The sequence below is a fragment of the Macaca thibetana genome, chromosome 16 (genome assembly GCF_024542745.1).
Source record: "Macaca thibetana thibetana isolate TM-01 chromosome 16, ASM2454274v1, whole genome shotgun sequence".
Taxonomy (NCBI): Eukaryota; Metazoa; Chordata; class Mammalia; order Primates; family Cercopithecidae; genus Macaca; species Macaca thibetana.
This window is the reverse complement of record NC_065593.1, coordinates 5,227,664-5,251,372: the sequence shown is the minus strand read 5'-3', so window position 1 is coordinate 5,251,372 and position 23,709 is coordinate 5,227,664. Positions and strand designations below refer to the sequence as shown.

The 23,709-nt window shown below is 52.4% G+C and overlaps 2 protein-coding genes, 3 non-coding genes and 1 pseudogene across 9 annotated transcripts in view; 1 reads left to right on the top strand and 5 right to left on the bottom strand.

Moving 5' to 3' along the window:
• The window catches only part of LRRC75A (leucine rich repeat containing 75A), a 48,099-nt gene extending 42,439 nt beyond the window's left edge, over positions 1 to 5,660 (top strand). Inside the window, exon 4 of the mRNA XM_050763448.1 lies at positions 3,531 to 5,660. Coding sequence (XP_050619405.1) covers positions 3,531 to 4,074 — 544 coding nt within the window. The 3' untranslated portion in view covers positions 4,075 to 5,660. The remainder of the gene's footprint in view (positions 1 to 3,530) is intronic.
• On the bottom strand, positions 5,657 to 9,406 carry LOC126938836 (putative uncharacterized protein LRRC75A-AS1, mitochondrial; annotated as a pseudogene). The gene is made up of 5 exons (XR_007720180.1): positions 8,240 to 9,406; positions 7,951 to 7,994; positions 7,414 to 7,483; positions 6,543 to 6,597; positions 5,657 to 6,308 (listed from the first exon to the last, which is right to left on the bottom strand). The product of XR_007720180.1 is annotated as a putative uncharacterized protein LRRC75A-AS1, mitochondrial (transcript).
• LOC126940052 (small nucleolar RNA SNORD65) lies at positions 6,378 to 6,450 on the bottom strand. The gene has a single exon (XR_007720576.1). It is a non-coding gene; the product is annotated as a small nucleolar RNA SNORD65 (small nucleolar RNA).
• Positions 7,563 to 7,633, bottom strand: LOC126940037 (small nucleolar RNA SNORD49). The gene has a single exon (XR_007720562.1). It is a non-coding gene; the product is annotated as a small nucleolar RNA SNORD49 (small nucleolar RNA).
• LOC126940038 (small nucleolar RNA SNORD49) lies at positions 8,078 to 8,149 on the bottom strand. The gene has a single exon (XR_007720563.1). It is a non-coding gene; the product is annotated as a small nucleolar RNA SNORD49 (small nucleolar RNA).
• A 1,055-nt stretch (positions 9,407 to 10,461) lies between the features above and the next one.
• TRPV2 (transient receptor potential cation channel subfamily V member 2) overlaps positions 10,462 to 23,709 on the bottom strand; it is a 21,615-nt gene continuing 8,367 nt past the window's right edge. For 3 of the 4 annotated variants that reach the window (XM_050763408.1, XM_050763407.1, XM_050763410.1), the window contains 10 exons: positions 20,819 to 20,989; positions 20,211 to 20,366; positions 19,541 to 19,639; positions 18,702 to 18,772; positions 18,107 to 18,272; positions 15,270 to 15,336; positions 14,820 to 15,154; positions 13,442 to 13,569; positions 12,464 to 12,543; positions 10,462 to 10,671 (listed from right to left, as the gene is read on the bottom strand). In XM_050763408.1, coding sequence (XP_050619365.1) covers positions 10,574 to 10,671; positions 12,464 to 12,543; positions 13,442 to 13,569; positions 14,820 to 15,154; positions 15,270 to 15,336; positions 18,107 to 18,272; positions 18,702 to 18,772; positions 19,541 to 19,639; positions 20,211 to 20,366; positions 20,819 to 20,989 — 1,371 coding nt within the window. In that variant the 3' untranslated portion in view covers positions 10,462 to 10,573. The remainder of the gene's footprint in view (positions 10,672 to 12,463; positions 12,544 to 13,441; positions 13,570 to 14,819; positions 15,155 to 15,269; positions 15,337 to 18,106; positions 18,273 to 18,701; positions 18,773 to 19,540; positions 19,640 to 20,210; positions 20,367 to 20,818; positions 20,990 to 23,709) is intronic. The other variant, XM_050763409.1, reaches the window with a different exon arrangement.

Here is a 23,709-nt window from a genome sequence, read left to right as displayed (position 1 = left end):
GGCTCATGCCTGTAACCCCAGCACTTTGGGAGGCTGACGCAGGTGGATCACTTGAGGTCAGGAGTTCGAGATCAGCCTGACCAACATGGCGAAACCCTGTAAAAATTCAAAAATTAGCCAGGCGTGGTGGCATACACCTGTAATCCCAGTTTCTTAGGAGGCTGAAGCAGGAGAATCACTTGAACCAAGGAGGCGGAGGTTGCAGTGAGCAGAGATGGCGCCACTGCACTCCAGCCTGGGCAACAGAACACTCCCTACTGAACTCCTCAGTTATCTCGGATGTCCTCAGAGGGACCCAGACCCCAGCCATGTCCCTGATCCATACAGCAACAAGGGGGTTCAGAGTCCCTTGAAAATTGGTAGGGGTTGAGGGGCAAATAGGACACAGAACCTGTGGGCTGTGATAACACTGTAGGAAGCAAGTAGAGGGGAGCCTGGAAGGAAGGCTTCCTGGAGGAGGAAGCACACCTGTCTTTTTGCAAATGGTAGCCCAGTGGTGTGCCTTCACAAAGACTCTGGCAAGGCCTTGGTGCTGCTGCTAGCTCATCCCAGCAGGTCTCTGCAGGCTGGGGAGGGAGGGGCTGTCCCCTTCCCTCATGAAGAAGAAAGAACTCTGGTGCCTCCTTCTGTTCTGGACCCGCCCCCCACCCCCGCCCACAACCAGGAGATGGATCCTGGAGAGGCCCATTCCCAGGTGGATGAAGAGTGTAAGGCTGTCCTGGTGTTGGCCACGGGAGGGGCTCCACCTGGGTAGAGGGGACATATATGGGGATACAGCAAGACAGGGGGCCCTTGGAACCTGAAAAGCCATGAGGAGACTGAGCTGGTTCTTTAGCATTGGAAAGCTGGAAGTTTGAGCTCTGCTGGAAGGGCCTCTCCTGGTTCCCCACACACACGCATCATGCTCAGTCTAATCTTCATTCGGAAGCCATGTCATGAGGTCTCATTCCCCTCGGGTGGAATCTCATGGCACCTGAATGAAATTCAAGCATGGGCCTCTGATTTGCCCTCCTCGCCCCCTGGTCTCACCCCCTGCTCTCCCACCCCAGCCACACTGGCCTTCCTGCTGGTTCACAGACACACCAGGCCCTTTCCAGCCTCGGGGCCTTTGTGCCCTCTGCTGGAACCTTCAGCAAACTCTTCTGATGGCCCATGCTTGCTTTTTCATGTGTCAGTTCACACATTACCTTCTCCTGAGTAGCCACAGCCCCACGCTACTATGTCGCCCCACACTCACATGGTTTTGTGTGTGGTCTGTCTCCCCCGGTAGAGGAAGAACAGGGATTTTGTCCATCCTGTTCACCACTGTGACCCTAGTGTCTAGGATACTGCCTGGCACACAGGTGAGTTTAACAAATGTTTGTTAAAAGAACAAATGGGCCGGGCACGGTGGCTCACGCCTATAATCCCAGCACTTTGGGAGGCCGAGATGGGCGGATCACCTGAAGTAGAAAGTTCAAGACCAGCCTGGCCAACATAGTGAGACCCTGTCTCTACTAAAAATAAAAAAATTAGCTGGGCATGATAGTGCACACCTGTAATCCCAGCTACTCAGGAGGCTGAGGCAGGAGAAACACTTGAACCTGGGAGGCAGAGGTTGCAGCGAGCCAAGATCGCGCCATTGCACTCCCCTCTGGGCAAGAGTGAGACTGTCTCCAAAAAACAAAAAGCAACAAATTGGGGAGGAGATATCACTGTTGTCAATTGACTGGTTAGGATCACCCAGCTGGTAAGCGGTGGGGCTGAATTCAAACCCAACTCAGGCTGTTCACTACCACACTGCTTCCCTGGTGGAATGGCATCGATAATAGCACCAACACTTAAATCAAGCTGCACAGATGGCTGACAGCATTCCAAGCATTTAAATGTCACGCCTTGAGAGCTTTACCTTCCAGCTCCCTGGGGCTGGACCCCAGTCAGAATCAAAATGAACAAACTGTGGACAGCCTCCCAGCTTAGATCTCAAGGACGAATGTGCCCTGTGTTGCCAGGAAGTACAGGCCATGACCCTTGAGCTGCTGACAGTAGCATATGCTCTTGGAGCGGGCTGGGAGCCCCCTCCACCTCCCTCTCCTTCCCAGCACACTTAGAAATGCAGAAAATGGGGCTGGGCACCGTGGCTCACGCCTGTAATCCCAGCACTTTGGGAGGCTGAGGTGAGGGCACCGTGGCTCACGCCTGTAATCCCAGCACTTTGGGAGGCCGAGGTGGGCTGATCATGAGGTCAGGAGACCGAGACCATCCTGGCTAACACAGTGAAACCCCGTCTCTACTAAAAATACAAAAAAAGTAGCCAGCCGTCGTGGCACACGCCTGTAGTCCCAGCTACTCGGGAGGCTGAGGCAGGAGAATTGCTTGAACCCGGGAGGCGGAGGTTGCAATGAGCCAAAATTGTGCCACTGCACTCCAGCCTGGGTGACAGAATAAAACTCCATCTCAAAAAAAAAAAAAAAAAAAAAAAAAAAAAAAAAAAAGAAAAAAGAAAAAGAAATGCAGAAAATGGCCAGGCGTGTTGGCTCATGCCTGTAATCCCAACACTTTAGGAGGCCAAGATGGGTGGATTACCTGAGGTCAGGAGTTCCAGACCAGCCTGGCCAACATGGTGAAACCCTGTCTCTACTAAAAATATAAAAATTAGCCAGGCATGTTGGCAGATGCCTGTAATCCCAGCTATTCAGGAAGCTGAGGCAGGAGAATTGCTTGAGCCTGGGAGGCAGAGGGTGCAGTGAACCAAGATCGTGCCATTGTATTCCAGCCTGGGCGACAGTGAGACTGTCTCCAAAAACAAAAGAAAGAAAAGAAATGCGGAAAATGAACATCTCACCTCTGTACCTGGGCCTAGAGCCAGCAGACAGACAGTGGGGGTGGGGTGGGGGGGTGGGGGTGTGCCGGGAAAGGCACACTTGCCTTCAGCTTGAACTGCTTGGGGTCTGTCCCAAGAGCAAGCAGGAGAAGCAAGGAGTAAGGCACTCAGCCTCCAGGAGTCAGCAACTGCCACCAGGCTCAGAGCCCCTGAGCCCTGCCCTGCCTGCTGTCTTACCGGCTCCCCCTAGGGAATCCTTCTCGGTGGGGAAGATGGTCTTGAAAGAGGGGACTCAGATATCCTTTGTGCCATTCATGGGAGCTGAGCTGCCACCCAAGGGTGGTAGAAGTGGGAAGCTGAGTCGAAGTGATGAATACAGCAGCAAATGTTTATTCATCACTCACCTATACAAGGCACTATTTTGCACTTATGAACTTATTTCATGTAACAGCCCAATGGTACTCTTAACTCAATTTTTCTGGTAAATGAGGGCAGCCATATACCTCAGGCTATGGCCAGCTGGGCCCTGACAGCTGAGATGTGCAGCAATGTCAGGGGACTGAGGTCCCTGGTTACGTCCACCTCTGCACTTGTGGCGTCCGAACCTCCAAGCGTTTCGTAAAAGCGGTCCCTAGTGTCAGAGAGCCAAGCAGAGGCTGGCACTGCAGCTTCTGGGGGAAAGGCCTGCCCCATGTGCCTGAGCCTTCCTTGTCCCTTTTCCCTTCAGCCTCAAGGCTGTCCTGGCCGGGAGCCCCCCAGACAACACAGTGGACCTGTCGGGCATCCCACTGACCTCCCGAGACCTGGAGCGGGTGACCAGCTACCTACAGCGCTGTGGGGAGCAGGTGGACAGCGTGGAGCTGGGCTTCACAGGCCTCACGGATGACATGGTCCTGCAGCTGCTGCCAGCGCTCAGCACCCTGCCCCGCCTCACCACACTGGCACTCAATGGCAACCGGCTGACCCGGGCTGTGCTGCGCGACCTCACTGACATCCTTAAGGATCCCAGCAAGTTCCCCAATGTCACGTGGATTGACCTGGGCAACAACGTGGACATCTTCTCCTTGCCCCAGCCCTTCCTGCTCAGCCTGCGCAAACGCTCACCAAAGCAGGGCCACCTACCCACCATCCTGGAGCTGGGTGAGGGCCCGGGTAGTGGGGAGGAGGTCCGGGAAGGGACAGTAGGCCAGGAAGACCCTGGAGGGGGCCCTGTGGCACCTGCCGAAGACCACCATGAGGGCAAGGAGACTGTAGCTGCAGCTCAGACGTGACATGGAAGCGAAGGGCCTCACTAGGGAGTCCTTGTTGGGTAGAATGCGCAAGGGGAGGGAGCTTCTATCAGGTGGGTTAAGGATATTGCCAAAAATTGGCCTGGGCCACCCACCTACAGAAAGGCAAACCATAGCGTCTGGGGAAGGGGATGTGTTAAAACTTCCCATTGGTCCTCTCCATCTGCCCCCAATCCCATTATCTGCCATTTGGCTCTTAAGTCATCCCAGGCCCCAGAGAACTCTCAGCTCAGCCCATGGCCTTCCCCAAAGACTTGTGGAAATGGGCACATGGCTAGAGGTACTGGAAGCCTGAGCCATTGTGAAAACCAAGAGCTTTCCCCCAGAAAAATTAGACAGTAGGGCCCCTACCTGCATTGCATTACATTTTTCATTTAGGGGAACAAGCTCCAACCAGGTGAACGTGTCCCCACTCAAGGGAGGTGGGAATCTTTAGCAAAACTCCTGTAACTCAAGAACCTGGGGGGAAGGGGTTGGTTGCCAGAGACCCTAGTTCCATCTATGATACGGGTGGACTGAACGTGGTCTACCTCCTTATGGAGACTCAGCTCCATTTCTGAGGCCCACCTTGTGATTCCAGGTATCTACCTATAGGACCAGCTATCACTATGCCCTTTAACAATCAGAGCAGCCTACGATGCCCTGTGGCAGTGCTCAGGGCAGACATGGTGCCCATGCATACAGGCATAAAGTCCTGTTCAGAAATCCCTTATCAACCTTCCCTACCCACTGCTGGCTGAAAAACTACCAGACTTCTGTGTGGGCTCTGATGTCCTTAGCATGCAGTCCAAGTGACAGGCCTGGCTTCCTTCTCGTCACTTGTCAGTATGACTTCACTGACCTAGACAGGCCACAGGAACTCTTTTCCCATAACTCTTAAGTAATCCACTAACACATTCCAGAACACCTGCTGCAGAAGGTGGGCTTTAAAACCTTAAAAACCTAGGACCACAACAGTCCAATCCCTTGGCAGATCCAGCAAGATGCCTGGGGAGAGGGAGAAACAAACTAGGGGCTCCCAAAGGAGCCTAACTTAGCAAAGGTTCTCATCCTACACCCTCCCCTTACCCAAATGCTCTCCTAGTGAAAGGGCCCTACCAGTTAAGCAACCTCTTCTAAATAACAGGCAACCCCTAGATCTAAGAGCCAAGCGATTCTCCTGGCTCAGCCCCCCAAGTAGCTGGGAGATTGGGAGCCAATCACTCTTGAACCTTGTGGGAAAACAGTATGGGGAGTACGCTCCGACAGGCCTTGGTAAGCAAGATTCCAACACAGGAAGACAGCAAGATGGGGCCTAGAGTATGGGCCCTGAGTGCTGTTAAGGTTGTGGTTAGGAATGGTGCAGTGCTGCAGGAGCTGGAAGAAGGGCACACCAAGGAACACAGAGCAGCAGGGGCCGAAATGCTTTGAATTTCTGCCTTCAGTCTAAAGCTGTAGAATAGGGGGTTAAGAGCTTAGGCAGACCACAGGGAAGTTTACAAGCTAGAGCAAATATCTGGACTGCTAATATCTGACAATAGTAGGCGAAATTTACTTTTTCTTCAAATACACATTTTTAAGAATCGATACCCAAGACCATCCTTTATTGTAGTATTTAGTTCATGGTAACTGCATGAAAAAACATTTCAGGAAGAATTTACAATTTCCAGCTTAAAGAACTTGCTCACCAACATAACCAATTTATGAAAGTCAATTCATTAAAAGGTACAGCACCCCCTGTTGGGCAGGATGGCAAGGGACAAAGCTACAACGTGGCCTATGCCTTTGGAAGCTGAGGCAGGACCATCTGAGCCCAGGAGCTTGAGACCAGCCTGGGTAACACAGTGAATCCACCTCAACAAAAAAAAAATTTTAGCCAGATGTGCTGTGAGCTATAGTCCCAGCTACAAGGCGGGAGGATTGCTTAGGCCTGGGTGATTGAGGCTGCAATGAGCTGTGATTGTGCCACCACATTCCAGCCTGGGCAACACAGCAAGACTGTCTCAAAAAAAAAAAAAAAAAAAAACCCAAAAAAACTCAAGAATGTAATGAATGATACCCAATGTGCCTTTTCTAGAAAAAGTTGCCAAATATATCTCTTGGATCTGCTGAGCATGTCCTCTGATACACAAAGCAATCATGTTTCTACACCCAATGTTGATGCTGGTTAAAGTTTTCATAATCCAAACTGACGGCAGCTACTGGTCCTTGGGATTGACATCCTCTGGGAATATAACCTGCAAAGAAACTACATTTCAATCTCACTTTCTGCACCAACTGACAGTCAATCGCAGGGTAACAGATATCTTCAGAAAACCGTAGGTTCACCACTACACAATCTGCCGGTAATTCCAGCTATTTTGGGTGATTTCATCATTTGATATCTTTTTTTCAAGCGAGTTTTAAGAAGATCAGCTGTTTATTCATTCCACTATTGGGTTGAGGGGGTCATTAGCCAGCTCAAGGCTTACCTTCTTTTGGGCTAAGATGCTGCCGCCAGCTCTAAAACGGCACTGTTCTCAAAACCTGGGGGAATGGAGAAGGTGCATACATCTTAGAGACTGCAGAGCAGGAGAGGCATTTCTGATGACAGCGTCAATTAATGACTTTACAAATTTAACTCCATCCTAACAAAAGCCCCTTAAGACCTTATTAGAGGTAATTTTTGTAAATTATTGAGGACTACAAATCTTAATTAGCTTCTCAGGGAGTTGTAATTTTTTTTTTTGGGGGGGGATGGAGTCTCGCTGTTGCCCAGGCTGGAGTGCAGTAGCACAATCTCAACTCACTACAACCTCCACCTCCTGGGTTCAAGCGATTCTCCTGGCTCAGCCCCCCAAGCAGCTGGGATTACAAGTACACGCCACCACACCCGGTTAATTTTTGTATTTTTGGTAGAGATGGGGTTTCACCATGTTGACCAGCCAGGCTGGTCTTGAACTCCTGACCTCAGGTGATCCACCCACCTCAGCCTCCCAAAGTGATGGGATTATAGATGGGATTATAGGCCACCGTGCCCAGCCAGCCTCAGGGAGTTGCAATCTACATTTCAGTCACATCACTTTAAACTTCACAGAGCTTACTTTTCCTTTTCATATCTGAGGAAAACTACATCTCAGCAGACAGGTAATTTGCCCAAGACTAAACAGCCAAGAGGTAAATAGAGTAGCCCCTCTTTCTAGCTATTCCACCCTGGCTCCAATGCCACCGGAAACCAAAATCGGTATCTCTGGGATAGGCTACACTGTTACAAGGTATCAGGTTAACCAAATTCAATTGCCAACATTCCACCTGACAGCTAGGCATGGTCAGCCACTAGCCTCCCCATAGAGCAAGGCTTACCTTGTGGCAGGCTCCTTGCTCCAATACTCAGCTGCCAAACATGCTGCTGATATCTTCACGAATTTGCAACCTAGGTGAATATAGCAATTAGGTCACCGTTCAGACAAGTTTTACTCCTGGGAACCAGCAAATGGTGAAGACTTAACTGCAATCAGACAGGAGTAGTTTTCGTCAGTTATCGCTTCTGACGGCACTTCCTATTAGTGATTTCATCAGAGCAGTCAAGCACCTCACAACTCTCCAGTACTGCTCGAGATCTAGACCCTACCTGAAAAATCTAACGCTGCCACTGGAGACATTTCTTAACGAAGGAGTTTGCTTCTGCCTATCACTTTGCTTTAAATGCAGTTCTAGGTTAGGAATGTGGGCAGCCATCTCCAGTTTCTATTTCAGTTCCATCATATGCAATGATTTGACACATTACCCTCAAGTGTATAAAACACCTAAACGTAGAAAACTGTCAAAACGCCAATTTCCGTGCATTCAAGATGACAAAACTACGTTCCATGTTAAACCCTACCCCAGAGGGCCTCTTACCTCATGGCTACCCCGTCTTCAGCACTCTGCGGTGGGCAGGCAATCTGAAAGAGGGAGTGAAGGACAGGAATTCAGGGCAGGTTCTGGCAGTTACGGTCAACTAAGTTGTAGAGGTTTCAGCGACTGCGGTCAGATAGACGTTAAACGTCGTCAGTTATCGCTTCTGACGGCACTTCCTATTACAAGTATCATCAGGACAGTCGAGTAAGTCTTCCAGTAATCCCGTTACAATCTTACCGACGTACACCGCCCTCGGGGTACCCCAAACTGCAAGCCGACACCAACTTACCCAGCTTTCTCGGGTTTGCACACTCCCCACGGCAGGCCGGAGAACCGGGTCCCGGCCTTCGCAGACTCCAGGCTCTGGCAGATGTGGCCCTACCACAAAAGGGTGATCCATGAGCCTCATCCACGGCAGCCGGATTCAGCCCCCCGCTGCCCTGCCAGGCTGTCCAACACCGGGCCGAAGGCCACGCGAGCGCAGGAGGCGGGGAGCCACGCCATCTCAACAGCTGCCCTCTGCCCTCTAGCCAGGCTTCCCGGGAACATCTCCCCAGAGACCACAGAAGCTCGAGCTCTTTATTTGCTTTTGCCCCCAGCTACCACCCCCAGATTCGCGGAGACCCTACCTCCATAACAACAGGAATGAAAAGGTCACAACTTATGCGCTCCAGGCCCTTAAGGAGTCGGGATATCCTATTCGTCACAAAAGGAGGGGGACGCTGGCAAAGACTCATGGGAACTTTCCGCCAAGTAGCGATGCAGACCGGCGCGCAACCCAGGGCTCCCCCTCCTGTTGAGCCTATGGTCTCTTCCACAGCCCCAGGAATTCTGGGTCACAACACGCGGGCGAGTTCCAAGGCGCCTGCGCGAGGGCTGGAGCGCGCGTTTGGGCCCCGCCTCTGCCACGCCTTAGGTGGGTGGTTTAGGGCCAATTACTTATTCTCTGTGAGCTTCCGATTGGTCATCCAGAAGACGGAGACACCGGCGCCCCGGAAGATCACATAAGATAACACACGTGAAAGCCTATAGAACCGTGGCACACAGCAACCATTCATCCTAGTATCTTCTCCTGAACTATTGAGCATCGCCAAATACTTTCCCCACAGCACCATATCCACGGGGCCTCTCAAACCCCTGCGCACTGGCCACCCTCATTACTCCTTCAGCACGACCTTTAGGGAACGAGCTGACGTCTTATCTGGATCCACGTCCATCCTCTGTTCGCCTCTGGGGTAAAGCTCTGCCCACCTTCTTTCCTCTCATTCCTTGGGGCCTCATCCACCTATGCCCCTGTCTCACTTTCCATGGAAAACTCTCTCTATACTGAAGCTTTCCTTTCAGCCTATGAACATACTCAGCTCTCTCCTTGAAAAATAATGCATGCAACCACGTTTTGCACACACACGTTATACCAAGGGAGCGAAATTCATTTTGACTGCAAGAAACTGGGAAGGCAATCATAACACCTTTTGAGCTGGCCTCAGAAATAGTGTAGGGTTTTTTGTTGTTGTTAGTTTTTGTGTTTGTTTGTTTGGTTTTTTTTTTTGAGACGGAATTTCTCTCCTGTTGCCCAGGCTGGAGTGCAATGGCCCGATCTCCGCTCACCGCAACCTCTGCCTCCCGGGTTCAAGTGATTCTCCTGCCTCAGCCTCACGAGTGGCTGGGATTACAGGCATGTGCCACCACGCCCGGCTAGTTTTGTATATTTAGTAGAGACGTGGTTTCTCCATGTTGGTCAGGCTGGTCTCGAACTCCTGACCTCAGGTGATCTGCCCGCCTCGGCCTCCCAAAATGCTGGGATTACAGGTGCCTGGCAAGAGTAGGGTTTTAATGGAGGAGGGGGCTTCCAGCAAGAGCCAGGTTAAGGGATCAAGCACGAGGTCCCTCGGCCTGCCTGTATTTGGGGAGAGTGCTAAGGAGGGAGGGGCAACAGAGGTGGAGGGGAGGAGGTGTCTGGAAATGCTTGGGCAAAACCGTGGGGGTCTCGGGATGCCAGCTAGGGCATTCTGTGGGTACTGGGGAGCCTCTCAGGCCTTCAGAGCACAAAAAGGACATGTTTGTCTTGTATCTTAGGAAGGCCTCTCTGGCTGCCCTGCAGAGAATGGCTTGGGAGGGGGGGAATTGAGCAAGAAGCCCAGTAGGAAGAGAAAGCAAGAGAGGTGGCTTTAACGGATTTTCCCAGGTGCCTGCCCGAAAGCAGGGAGGGTGTGGAAAGCAAAGGGTGTCGTGGTGGAGAGAGAGGAGAGGTGGTTGTTTGCACATGTCCACCACCATATATCTGCCACAATGGGCACAGCACCTCAGCCAGCTGCCTGCACCCAGGAAGAAGGCAGTCTCCAGACTTGAGGACGTGGGGCTGAGGGTGGGGACACAGCAGCTGAGGGTCTCTGTGCCCAGGCAAGGGCAGGAGCAACCTAGTCCCATACACAGACCTGTGTACACAGAGAGGTGCAGACATTACCAGCTCTATGGGTCCCAGCAACTCTGCTCAAATAATGTTTCCAGAAGAGTTAGTGAAAATATATATTTGCCACCAGAATTCACTAGGACCCCAGAGCCAGCAGATGTGGCTGGAAATATCCCCTGCTGTGTCCTCTGGCCTCCTGCTGCATCTGGGCCATCAGTTGGACTGGAGAGGCTGGAGGGGCACATGGTCTTCCTCAGAGGCACCATCTTCATCCTTGGGTGGGGACGCCAGGACAGGGTTCTTGAGAGTTCCTGTTAACAGATGGCAAGCACTGTGGCTTAACCCTTGAGTGTGTCCCCAGGAAGCAGGCACCAGGGAAACAAGGGGCCACAGTCATGAAAACACGTCATGCCATGGGGACAGCCTCAGCAGTTCTGGAGGCCAGCAGTCCCTCTCCCTGCTTCCCTCACTCCACAAGCATTTCCCAATCCCTTGCCATGTCAGGGGCTTCCCAACACCCCCAGGAGCTTAAAGTGCCTGGAGGTGACAGACTTTGTGTCAGAGATCAGAACACCTGAGACATGCTGGGGGGAGCTCAGAGGAGAGACGGGACCCATCCCGCAGGGGAGGTGGCAGATTTGGACACCCAGAGGGGAGGAAGAGCGCTTCTGACAGACAAATCCAGAGATGAACCAAGGAAAGCAAAGAACAAGGGGCACTGCAGACGCCACCTTGGATAGAGGTGTGGGCAGTGGGTCAGACAGCTTTGGGCCCTGACCTCCGCTCTGAGGAGTGCAGCCTTCCAGGCAGCGGGAGGCATTGTGTAGTGTGGGCTGCATGTAGTTTTTGTCCACATTAGCAGGACTGGAATGGGATAAGGTGCAGGCTGGGCCGCCCTGCAGTGGTGCAGAAGCAGAAGTGAGAGGCAGGGCAGAGGGATGAGTGGCCGCCTGAGAGGTCAAGGACACTCAGCTCCAGGTGGGAGAGCCGGTATAGCGGGGGGAATAGGCTGAGACTCAAGGCCTTCTACCTGGGAAAGGAGGGGGTGGGGTGACATACATGTGACCTGCTGGGGCAACCCCAAGGCTGCTCCTGTTGGGAATGTCACATTGGAGGCCCCAGCAGGCAGTGGGGTGTGGAGTGCTTGGGGCAAGATGAGGGAGGGACAAGGTGACTTTCCTGGCATTGTAGTGAAGGGAGGGAGATGCAAAGAGAGGGTGAAGGGAAACCTGTTTGTATGTGAGGCCATGGTCACGGCCCAGGAGCCTGGGAAACCAGCAGGCTGTGGGGCAGAAGAGGCCAGAGTAGCCTCCCTACAACAGGGGCCACGGGCGACTCAGGAGGCTGTTGTGGGGCGCAACAGGCACAAGCAAGTGAAATTTGTCAGGAAAGAGATGGAGAAAGGAGAGGTGAACCAGTGGAAGGTGGGAGCTATTGAAGGTTCTAGAAAGAAAGGGTATGCAGGGGAGACAGCTAATCCTCAGGCCTCTGAGGGTGGGAGGAAGGAACAGATCTTGGTGGAGGCAGCAGGGTGGGGATAGGAGGGGCCATCACTACACTAGAACAGAGAGGACACAGGCCACGGACATGGGGGAGGCATGGGAAGTGGTTTCTCAGAGGTGGGGGATTTGGGGTGTGAAGGAGCTGAGGGCCTATGCAGGGCAGCTCCTCTGAGGGTCCAGGGAGATGGTGCCTCTGTTGTGGGCTGCGCTGTGACACAGCCCTTCCTAACTTATTCCCCTGCTGAGTCCCCAGGCTCAGCTCAGGCCTGGCTGGGGACAGACCCTTGATAATCAATTGAATGGGCAAAGGGTGTGACTGGCTGGCATCGGAGAGAGGGCAGCCAGAGGCTGGGCTGGTGGAAGCGCTAACAGCCTCAGAGGTTTTCCCTGGTTCCTGCCTGAAAGCAAGGTGTGGGTGGAAAGGAAAGGAGAAAACCACTGTTTTAAGGAGGCAATCCCTGTAAGAGGAGCTGGTGTGTGGGGATCTGCAAAGTGACTATGAGGAGGTCTCTGGGTCCTGCCCCAGACTCTCCAAGGCTTTGTGGCCAAGCAGCAGAGACACACACCCCAGGGCAGAGGCTCCAGTCACCAGGCTACTTACGAGGGACGCCTGCCCCTGACGGGTCCTCACACAGCGTAGGCAGCGTCTGCTCCCACGAAGCCCAGTTCACCTCCTCCACCCTGAAGGCAACAGAGGAGCTCTGAGGTTTGCCTGCTTTGACCATGCCCCCCCACCCCAGAGAGGGGCCTGGCCCCCCAAATTGGGAGACTATGCAGAGATTCTCTGGTGGACACAGAGGCCCTGAGGAGGACAGGCTTTCTCTCTGCAGGGTTCTGGGCCACCCACTTGGAGCCCTGTCCTGTGAGGCAGGTGCCCACTTGCAGGAATCAGCATCCATCGCTTCTGGCTGCTCACAGCAGCCTGGGTTGCCCAGAGCAACTAGAAAAGAGGAATTCAGATCAGGTGTATCTGTGCTTCCGGGTTCTGGGGACTTTCATGGCTGTTCCTCACGCCTGAGACTCTGCTCTCTCTGCTCATCTGCTCTCTCTGCTCTCTGCTCTCTCTGCTCTTTCTGCTCATCTGCTGCCTCACGACAGTATCTGTTTTTAGCTGTGTGTTTGTCACTAGGTTCCCTCACCCAGTGTCCCAGCCTTTCCTGGACACAGAAGGGCACGTTCTCCATGGAAGGGGTTGTAGCTCCAAGATCAGGCTGGCAGAATTGGAGGTGGGGGGACACAGAGCAGCCAGGGCAAGGCTAGAGTGCTGGGAACCCAAGGGTCCCTCTGACTTCTTGGCCTCCTTACTGTACCACATTTCAGGCTACAAGGAGGAGTCTGAGATCACCAGGAGGGGATCTTCAGTTTAAGCCACTAGGACAGGCAGATGGCCAGTCATGTGGCAGCCATGGCTTGTGAGATCCAGACCCCTGACCTCACCTGCTCAGGCTCAGTCCCTGGTGCTCTTTGTACCTGCCCCTCCCACCAGACCTGGCTCCTGGCAGCTGTGCCCTGCACTGCAGTGGGGGCCCCAGGGATTACTGGACAGGAGGGCCAGGAGACCCTCTCGCCACTCACTCACCTGAAGCACCAGCGCTCATCGGCGCTGCCATCTGGCTTAGTGCCGACGGTCAGCATCACGCCTGCCCGCTGCTGCTTCTTCCTGCACCACCAATAGCCATTCTCCATCTCCAGGACAGAGATGGCTTTCTGGGGACAAAGGATGCATCAGACAGAACGTCCTGGGACCCTGCCTGGGGGCAAAGGCACACAAGGCAAGCGGAGCAGGAAAGTGCCCCGCAGCACTTCACAGTATAACCCAAAGTCAACTAAACACACGGATTAGAATCCGGCTCCAACATCCGATTACCTGTGTGGGGTTGGGCCCTCAGCCTCTCTGCATCTCAGTTTCCCCATTTGTAGACTGAGAACAAAGTGCCTCAGACAGCTGATGGGAAGTCTGTACGTTATAAGTACTTGACAGATACTTGTTCTTACATCGTTCAGGCTCCAGATGGCCACACCACCAGGGACAGAACTTCGTTTGCTCACCCCACACATGTGCCTGCCCAGAGGCATACCAGTGAGTCAGATGGGGCACAGAACCTTGCAGAGGAGGGCACCGAGGCTCAGAGGAGATAAATGACTTCCCCAAGATCAACAATGAATTAGCAGCAGAGTGGGGCATGGTGGCTCACACCTGTAATGCCAGCACTTTGGGAGGCCAAGGCAGGTGGATCACCGGAGGTCAGGAGTTCAAGACCAGCTTGACCAACATGGTGAAACCTTGTCTCTACTAAATACAAAAAGTCAGTGGGGGTGTGGTAGCACATGCCTATAATCCTAGCTACTTGGGAGGCTGAAGTGGGAGAATTGCTTGAACCCAGGAGACAAAGGTTGCAGTGAGCCAAGATTATGCCATCGCACTCCAGCCTGGGCAACAAGAGCAAAACTCTGACTCAAAAAAAAAAAAAAAAAAAAAAAGAAACTGGACAACAATGATGATAATAGTAGCTGGTGGCACATTGAGCACCTACTTGGTGCTGGACACTGTCCTGAGTACATCTATGAGCTTCTTAAGGAGGAGGGAGTAATCCCAGCACTTTAGGAGGCAAAGGTGGGAGGATCACCTGAGGCCGGGCAACATAGTGAGACCTTCTTCAAAAAAAAACAAAAAATAAAAATATTAGCCAGGTGTGGTGTCAACTGCCTGTAACCTCAGCTACTCAGGAGGCCGAGGCTGCATTGAGCCGTGATTGTGCCACTGCACTCCAGCCTGGGTGACAGAGCAAGACCTTGTCTCCAGGGAAAAAAGGAGGAGGAAGACTCTGACAACGTAGAGCTGCCCAACCCGGCACCCCTTGGCTAGGGAAGGCCCACCTCCGCGGGATGCAGAGCACTCCCCACCACCTGAGTGCGGGGTGGGGTGGGGTGGGGGCAGGGAGCCTCTCTGGTGGCACCTGTAGCTTCCAGATGCTCCAGCTGTCAGTGGCGACACTGTTGACGGTCTCGCTCATGAGGGCGATGAGCATGTTGAGCAGCAGGATGTAGGTGAGCAGCACGTAGGCCAGCAGCAGCAGCAGCACCATGCCACGGAAGTGCAGCTGTTCCTGGAAGGCCAGCTCGCCCATGCCGATGGTGAATTTGAAGAGTTCCAAGGAGGCTTCCAGGATACCCCCGTACAGAGCCCTGTTGCCCTCATCCTCCTGTCCCTCCACGGGCTGCACCGACTCTGTGGCATTGGGGCCTGTAGGAGCTTCAGGACGCCAAGCCTCCTGGCTCAGGCTCACCAGGGCTATGGGATGAAGGGAGAGGGGTCCTCAGCCCAGGAGACCGGCAGGCAGCCTTGAGAGTATACAGGGTGGACAAGGAACGTGGGGAAGGGGAAGGGGGCCGGAGGGAGCCTTTACCTACAGCGAAGCCGAAAAGGAAGACTAAGTAGATCAGAAGGAAGCGCAGCAGGTCCCGCAGGATGACCTGGAACACATGTGCCCAGGGGCCAAAGTGGGTAGCTGGGCCACCAGTCACGGCCCCAGACCCCTGCCTCACCCACAGCAGCATGTTTCCCGTGTACACTGAACATACGCACACATACTTATGCATACATGGGCCCTGTGGAGCCACACTGAGCAGAGGAGTCTTTTAAAAATATATCTCAGATCTGGCTGGGTGCAGTGGCTCATGCCTGTAATCCTAGCACTTTGGGAGGCTGAGGCGGGCAGATTACCTGCGGTTGGGAGTTCAAGACCAGCCTGGCCAACATGGTGAAACCATTTCTACTAAAAATACAAAAAATTAGCCAGGTGCAGTGGCGTGCCTGCGCCTGTAATCCCAGCTACTCGGGAGGCTGAGGCAGGAGAATCGCTTGAACCCAGGAGGCAGAGGTTGTGGTGAGCCAAGATCACGCCACTGCACTCCAGCCTGGGCTACAGGGTGAGACATCGTCTCAAAATAATAATAATATATGTATGTATATATGTCTCAGATCACATTGTTTTCCTGCTTAAACCTTTCCAGTAGCCAGGCATGGTGGCACAAGCCTACAGTGCCAGCTACTCAGGAGGCTGAAACAGGAGGATTGCTTGAGCCCAGAATGTCAAGGCTGCAATGAGCTATGATCATGTCACCGCACTCCAGCCTGGGTGACAGAATGAGTCCCATCTCAAAAAAAAAAAGAAAAAGAACAACCTTCCAGGGTCACAAAATTAAATATAGAACTACCGTATGACCCAGCAATTCCATTTCTGGGTATCTATATGCCCAAAAGAATTGAAAGCAGGGACTCTAACAGATACTTGTACACCCCTGTTTATAGCAGCATTATTCACAAAGATCAAATGGTGGAAGTAACAGGTGACTGGATCGACAGATGAATGGATGCACAAAATGTGTATCTACACAATGGGATACTACTCAGCCTTAAAAAGGAAGGAATTGCTGGGTATGGTGGCTCAGCCTGTAATCCCAGCACTTTGGGAGGCCAAGATGGGTGGATCACCTGAGGTCAGGAGTTCAAGACCATCCAGGCCAACATGGAAAAACTTCATCTCTACTAAAAATACAAAAAACTTGCCAGGTGTGGTGACACATGCCTGTAGTCCCAGCTACTCGGGAGGCTGAGGCAAGAGAATCGCTTGAACCTGGGTGGCAGAGGTTGCAGTGAGCCAAGATTGCACTACTGCACTCCAGCCTGGGCAACAGAGCAAGATTCCATCTCAAAAAAAAAAAAAAAAGAAGGAATTTCTGACATATGCTACAACATGGCTGATCCTTGAGGACATTATACTGAGTAAAATAAGCCAGACATTAAAGGACAAATACTGTATGATTTCACTTATACAACGTAGCTATGGTTGTCAAATTCGTAGAAACAGAAAGTAGAATGGTGGCTTCCAGGGACCGGGGAAAGGAGAGAATGGGGAGTTGTTTTTAATGGGCATTGAGTTTCAGTTTGGGATGACACGAAAGTTCTGGAGATGGATGGTGGTGATGGTTATACAACAGTGTGAATGTACTTAATGACACTTAGCTGTATGTATTTTTTTAAATGGTTAAAATGGGCCAGGCACAGTGGCTCACGCCTGTAATCCCAGCACTTTGGGAGGCCAAGGCAGGCAGATCACCTAAGGTCAGGAGTTCGAGACCAGCCTGGCCAACGTGGTGAAAACCTGTCTTTACTAAAAATACAAAAATTAGCTAGGCATGGTGATGGGTGCCTGTAATCCCAGCTATTCGGGAGGCTGAGGCAGGAGAATCGCTTGAACCCAGGAATAGGGGTTTGCAGTGAGCCGAGATCATGCCATCGCACTCTATCCTAGGCAACAAGAGCAAGACTCGTCTCAAAAAAAAAAAAAAACCAGTTAATTTCTATGTTAGATGCATTTTACTACAATTTAAAAAAAAAAAAGCCTCTGGGGGCCTCCAAATTCCTCCCCATGGAAGGGGCCCCTGGCCCTTCCCTTCCTCCCAACCTCCTCACCTCCACCCTCCTGCCATCTCCCCAGCCACCCAGCCTCCTCGCCCTGTCGCAAGCACCCCAAGCTGCTTCTGGCTCACGGCAGCCATTGCTGTGCCCTCTGCTGAGAATATCTCCTCCTCACCCTGCGGTGGCTGAATCATTCTTTCAGGTCTCAACTTAAACATCCCCTCTTTAGAGAGGCTTCCCAGACCATCCCATCTAAAGGGTGCTTGATCCCAGCCATTCCCCATCACATTGTCCTGTGCATTTTTTTTTCCTTCATAGAATTTAGCAGTGTGGAATGTTCTTAGTTGTTTTCTTAAGGTTTTCATTCCCTCCCACCAGAACATCAGCTTCAGGGGAGCAAGGACTTGTTTTGCTCTCTGCTATATTCCCAACACCTAGAACAGGGCCCGACCCACAGTAGGCACTCCCTAAACATATGCTGAATACATAAATGAACGCAGTTACATGCCCGCGCCCACACATCCCAGGACACAGACACACAGATGAGCTTATGCACATATTCTTTGCTCCTTGCATGTGGAAGGATGCACATGCTCCCGTGTGGACACCTGCAAACACACATATGTGCATGTGTTTGCATGTGCGTGCAGAACCCTGAGAGAGGTATATGCATGCCTGTACTTAAGCTTCCATCCAGCAAGTATCTGGGTGCTGGCACGCAGGCAGATGTACACATGCCCTCCTCTGCCTAGGATAGCTGCGGAGGAAGGCTCTTGCCTGATGAGGCCGAAAGAGTCCCTCTGGACCACCCCCTTCTCTCACCTTCTGGATCATGACACTGTAGATGCCTGTGTGCTGGAAGCCACGTGTATAGTAAAGCAGGTTCAGCCAGCCCAGCACCAGCGCAGACACAAGCAGGGGCAGGTACCACTCGATGGCCAGGAAACACAGCACCTGGGACAGCACTGTGAGCAGGGACTGGAACAGGCTGTATGGGAGCAGGATCCAGGTGGGCTTGCTGGCCACTTGGCTCCCTGAGCCCTCACTGGCCTGCGCTGACCAAGGTCCTGACCTCCATCTTAGGCAAGACATTTAACCTCGGCGGGCCTCAGTTCCCTCCCACTGTAAAATGGGCATAATAATAATGATGCCTGACACAAAGAGTGTTTTCAAGGACTAAGTGAAACAGGTGTGTGCCCAGGCCTAGTAAATGTCACTATCACCATCTACAGTGACAGGAGCACAAAAGGCCCCAGGCTGGACAGCAGTCCAGACTCCTGGGTCTGGCCTGTACACAGGTCCCGACTTCCTGCGCCCCGTATCCTCGGCTCTAAAGTCAACCTGGTGCCTTCTGCCACACCTGCCCCTTCCAGGCCTCAGAGACAGTTGAGGGGAGGAGGAGTGAGAATCCACATACAAGAGGATTTCAAAGTAGCTGTCTATGAACGACATCCAGATGAACAGGTGGCGCCGCCAGAAGTACCACAGCTGCGGAGAAAGAGAGGACAGAGGGCTGTGAAACCTGCTCTCCCAAATGCCCCCTGCTGGCCTGGCTGAGCGGGAGCCTGCCACCCCGGCTAGGGCTAAGTCAGCAGCTTTGGTTTTGGGGGACTCATGAATACTTCTGATAGCTGAGATAGCTTGGGACTCTTTTTCCAGAAAGAGCAGCCACCTACACAAGGCCGGGGGGTGCAGATGAAGAACCTCTGCACTGCATGCAGGAAGGGGAAGGGCGCCTTTCCCTTCCCTTGTCCCTGGCCTCACAGGGAGCACCCATACCCCAGCCAACCTGGGTTTGGTGCCCAAGTTCTGCCCACTCTAAGGAGGTCCCAATGTCTTGGTGTCCAGCCTGTGTCCTACAGGCTTACAGCATTTCCCACTGAAGAGGCCCTACTGGGTGAATTGGCCTGAACCCCACCTACCCCCGGTCTCTGTGCTCCCCAAGAGGGGAACTTCCCAGCCGAGGGGCCTGGCTGGGGACAGGGGCTTCCAGCTCCATTCCTGGGGGAGCAGAGCCTGTACTGCCAAGGAATCAGAGAAGTTATCTGCTACCCCGAGGAACCCCAAAAGCACAGCAGAGGGTTGCCGGGGACTCAGAAAGCAAGGCCAGAACCTCTGGCCCTCAGCTTCAGTGAGGTTGGTTGTTGTGGATGGGACCGGGTATTGTCAGTGAGGGGATGCAGCTAACTTGCTCTAAGCCCCCTGAAGCAGAATTCTAGGTTTACTTCTTGGTGGGAGAAGGGGAGGGGCACTCACCTGGCCCACGAGGAGATAGATCCCCGCTAGCAGGACAAAGATGTGGCCTGCCAGCAGCATGGAGTTTCCAACCTCCGCTTTCGGGTGGGGGGCGGCCTGCTGAAGACACACTCAGATGAGACCTAGGGCTTTGGGTCCTCTCTTGAGCAGCTCACCCTTGAGAGCTGAAGCTGAGGGCCTACTCTGAGCCTGAGCTGTGGAGAACCCCTCAGAACAGCAGGGGAACATGGGCTCCAGGGAAGGACCACCAGATCCTGAGAGGTACATTGTGTAGCATTTCAGTGTGGGGTCTGAAGCCAGACTGCCTGGATTCAGATTCCCTCTCCACACCACTTTCAGCCTGTGTGACTCTGGACAAGTTACTTAACCTCTCTGTGCCTCCCTTCCCTCTACTATAAATTGAGGGTGATTATAATTCACCATCTCAGGGGTTTTGGGGAACATTAATTAATCAACACATGTCCATCACCTAGAATTCTTTTTCACATACAGTGAGCACTCAGCAAATCTTCACTGTATTACTGTTAGCACTGGGGTGCTGGCTCCCATAAGCTTGGGCATGTCACTCCAGCAGCCCATGCCTCAGCACTATTATTGCCTCATCTTCCCCCAGGGTTGTTTCAAGCAGGCCTCCCCCAAGATGTGCCCCCCACCCACCTCCCGCCCTTGCCTTCTTCAGGGCAGGCTGATGGTAGGCAACAGCGGTGAAGATGAACATGTAGATCAGATTACACAGGAAGTTTAAGAAGAACCTGGGGATGAGCAGATCCCATTTCGCCTGCAGCAGTTTGTTCAGGGGCTCCAAAACGACCATTCGGTGTCGGTTCTGGGGTGGGGAGGGGAGAGCCATGGGTACAGTCAACAAGTGCAAATAGGCTGCCCACTCCATGTCAGGATCAAAGCAAGGGCCCAGGAAATGAGGAGAGGGGACAGGGAGCAGGCTTCCACACCCCAGGAACTCCAAAGGACCTCACCCCAACCCTCCCAGCTACAGTGTGATCAAGGGGCTTGCCCTCCAAACGAGATGCTGGTTAACAGAGAGGACCTGGATGGTTGCCACAAGGCCCTTGGCATGATCTCTGTGTTGGATGGGACTGGAGTATGGACTGAGTATGGGCCCAGTGGCCATGGTCAGGGTCATGCCTGCTGGGACATGCAGCCACACCCCCACTGGCACAGGAATGGGGCAGATATGGTCCAGCAGGCAGCCCCAACTTGTGGACCTTGCTGGGAGCTCTGTTGGGTCCTCTATGTGCACCAATGCCCCTGTGGGCTCACCGGACTCTTGCAATGAAAGGCGATGATCTCTAGCACTGAGTTCTCCTCACAGCTGTCCACAGAAGCCAGGTCATACAGCGACACCCGGACAGGCCCATAGCACCACTCGGTGAACTTTCGGGAAAGGTGGCTCAGTCCTGAAAACTCCCGCTGCAGGATATGCCTGAAAATCTGCAGGGTGACCATATGAGCTTGCCTTTACGGTCCCCTCCTGGCACTGATCCTGGGCCAAGACTGGGAAACACCCAGGACCCTGCAGCTGCCCACGGTCTGCAGAGCTGCAGCTGACACGTGCACATGCCCCCATACATGCAGGTCCTTGTGTGTCTAAACTCTTTTTTCTTTTTTTTTTTTTTTTTTTTTGAGACGGAGTCTCGCTCTGTCTCCCAGGCTGGAGTGCAGTGGCCGGATCTCAGCTCACTGCAAGCTCCGCCTCCTGGGTTTACGCCATTCTCCTGCCTCAGCCTCCTGAGTAGCTGGGACTACAGGCGCCCCCACCTCGCCCACCTAGTTTTTTGTATTTTTAGTAGAGACGGGGTTTCACCATGTTAGCCAGGATGGTCTCGATCTCCTGACCTCGTGATCCACCCGTCTCGGCCTCCCAAAGTGCTGGGATTACAGGCTTGAGCCACCGTGCCCGGCGTGTCTAAACTCTTAAACACACACACACTCAGCTACATCTGCCCCAGCCTGCCAACCAGCCTGGCTCTTCCTTCCCCCACCCAACCCTGTGGCCTTCCTTGAACTCCTCAAATGGCAGAGAGATCCTTACCCCTGGGGTCTTTGAGGCCCCGGAGATCAGAGTCTACTAGCTGTATCTGTGTGTGCAATTTCATGGTTAGAATCCAGAGTTTTCAGCAGACTAGAAAGTGGTCCCTAATCCAAACAGGTTAGAAAGCATTCTGGTTTCACGCGTGAGGAATGGGAAAGGAGGAACAGATCAGGGCACTGATTTCATAGGCCACACAGCAGTGCCTCTAGACAACAAAGTGAGGTTCACACACCCCAGGGAGCACTCCAAGAAACTTGAGAGGGCAGCGAAAAAGGGTTAAAACTTCTATTTATGTTCATCGTTTCCTTAACCTTTCAGAAATCTCCGCCATAAGCCCATGAGGCCAGCCCTGGTGAGCTATTGGCAAAAACTATTTGAAACAGGCCATTGGTAAGCTATTTGGAACAAAGTGGGGGCTGCCTCATGTTTACTCTTCCTACCAGAAAAACTTCCAGCTAGTCAAAGCCTTAGGCATTAAAAATGCAGCTGCAGGCTGGGCGTGGTGGTTCACCCCTGTAATCTCAGCACTTTGGGAGGCTGAGGCAGGTGGATTTACCTGAGGTCAGGAGTTTGCAACCAGCCTGACCAACATGGAGGAACCCCGTCTCTACTAAAAATACAAAATCATCCAGGCGTGGTGGCGCATGCCTGTAATCCCAGCTACTCGGGAGGCTGAGGCAGGAGAATCACTTGAACCCGGGAGGCGGAGGTTGCAGTGAGCCGAGATTGCACCACCGCACTCCAGCCTGGGCAACAAGAGTGAAACTCTGTCTCAAAAAAAAAAAAATGCAGCTGCAAAAGTTTGGAAAAGAATATGGGTATGGGCCGGGCGTGGTGGCTCACGCCTGTAATCCCAGCACTTTGGGAGGCCAAGGCGGGTGGATCACGGGATCAGGAGATCGAGACCATCCTGGCTAACATGGTGAAACCCTGTCTCTACTAAAAATACAAAAAATTTGCCGGGCGAGGTGGCGGGTGCCTGTAGTCCCAGCTACTCGGGAGGCTGAGGCAGGAGAATGGCGTGAACCTGGGAGGCGGAGCTTGCAGTGAGCTGAGATCGCGCCACTGCACTCCAGCCTGGGCGACAGAGCAAGACTCTGTCTCAAAAAAAAAAAAAAAAAAGAATATGGGTATGAAGATTATATGTATACTATATATAATTATAATCTATAATATAATGTATAATAGTTATATATTATATACATATATATTATATATATAATCTTGTAGCAGGAATTAGGCAATAGCAAAACTAAGGAATCTTAAAGGAAAAGATAATTACACTTGCAGAGTATAAAAATTTTTAAATTCTCTATGGCAAAAAAAAATCATAAAATTCAAAAAACAAATGATGAACTAGGAAAAATTTTACAAGTGCTATAGTAGACAAAATACTAAATTCATTATAAAGTTATCAATAAATATGCAGAAACAGAATAGCAAAATAGACAAAAGATATAAAAAGGCGATCTCTTAATAAAGAAACCCAAACGACTTTTTAAAATTCCCAATGTTTGGCTGGGCGCCGTGGCTCACGCCTGTAATCCCAACACTGGGAGGCTGAGGTGGGTGGATCACCTGAGGTCGGGAGTTCCAGACCAGCCTGACCAACATGGTGAAACCCCGTCTCTACTAAAAATACAAAAAATTAGCTGGGTGCAGTGGTGCGTGCCTGTAATCCCAGCACTTTGGGAGGTCGACGCGGGTGGATCATGAGGTCAGGAGTTCAAGACCAGCCTGACCAACATAGTGAAACCCGTCTCTACTGAAAATACAAAAAAAGTTAGCTGGGCATGGTGGTGGGTGCCTATTATCTCAGCTACTCAGGGGACTGAGGCAGGAGAATTGCTTGAACCCGGGAGGCAGAGGTTGCAGTGAGCTGAGATTGTGTCACTGCACTCCAGCCTGGGTGACAGAGTGAGACTCCATCCCAAAAAAACAAAAAACAAAACAAAACAAACAAAAACAAAATTAGCTGGGTGTGGTGGCACATGCCTGTAATCCCAGCTACTTGAGAGGCTGAGGCGGGAGAATTGCTTGAACCTGGGAAGTAGAGGTTGTGATGAGCCGGGGTCGCGCCATTGCACTCCAGCCTGGGCAACAAGAATAAAACTCAGTC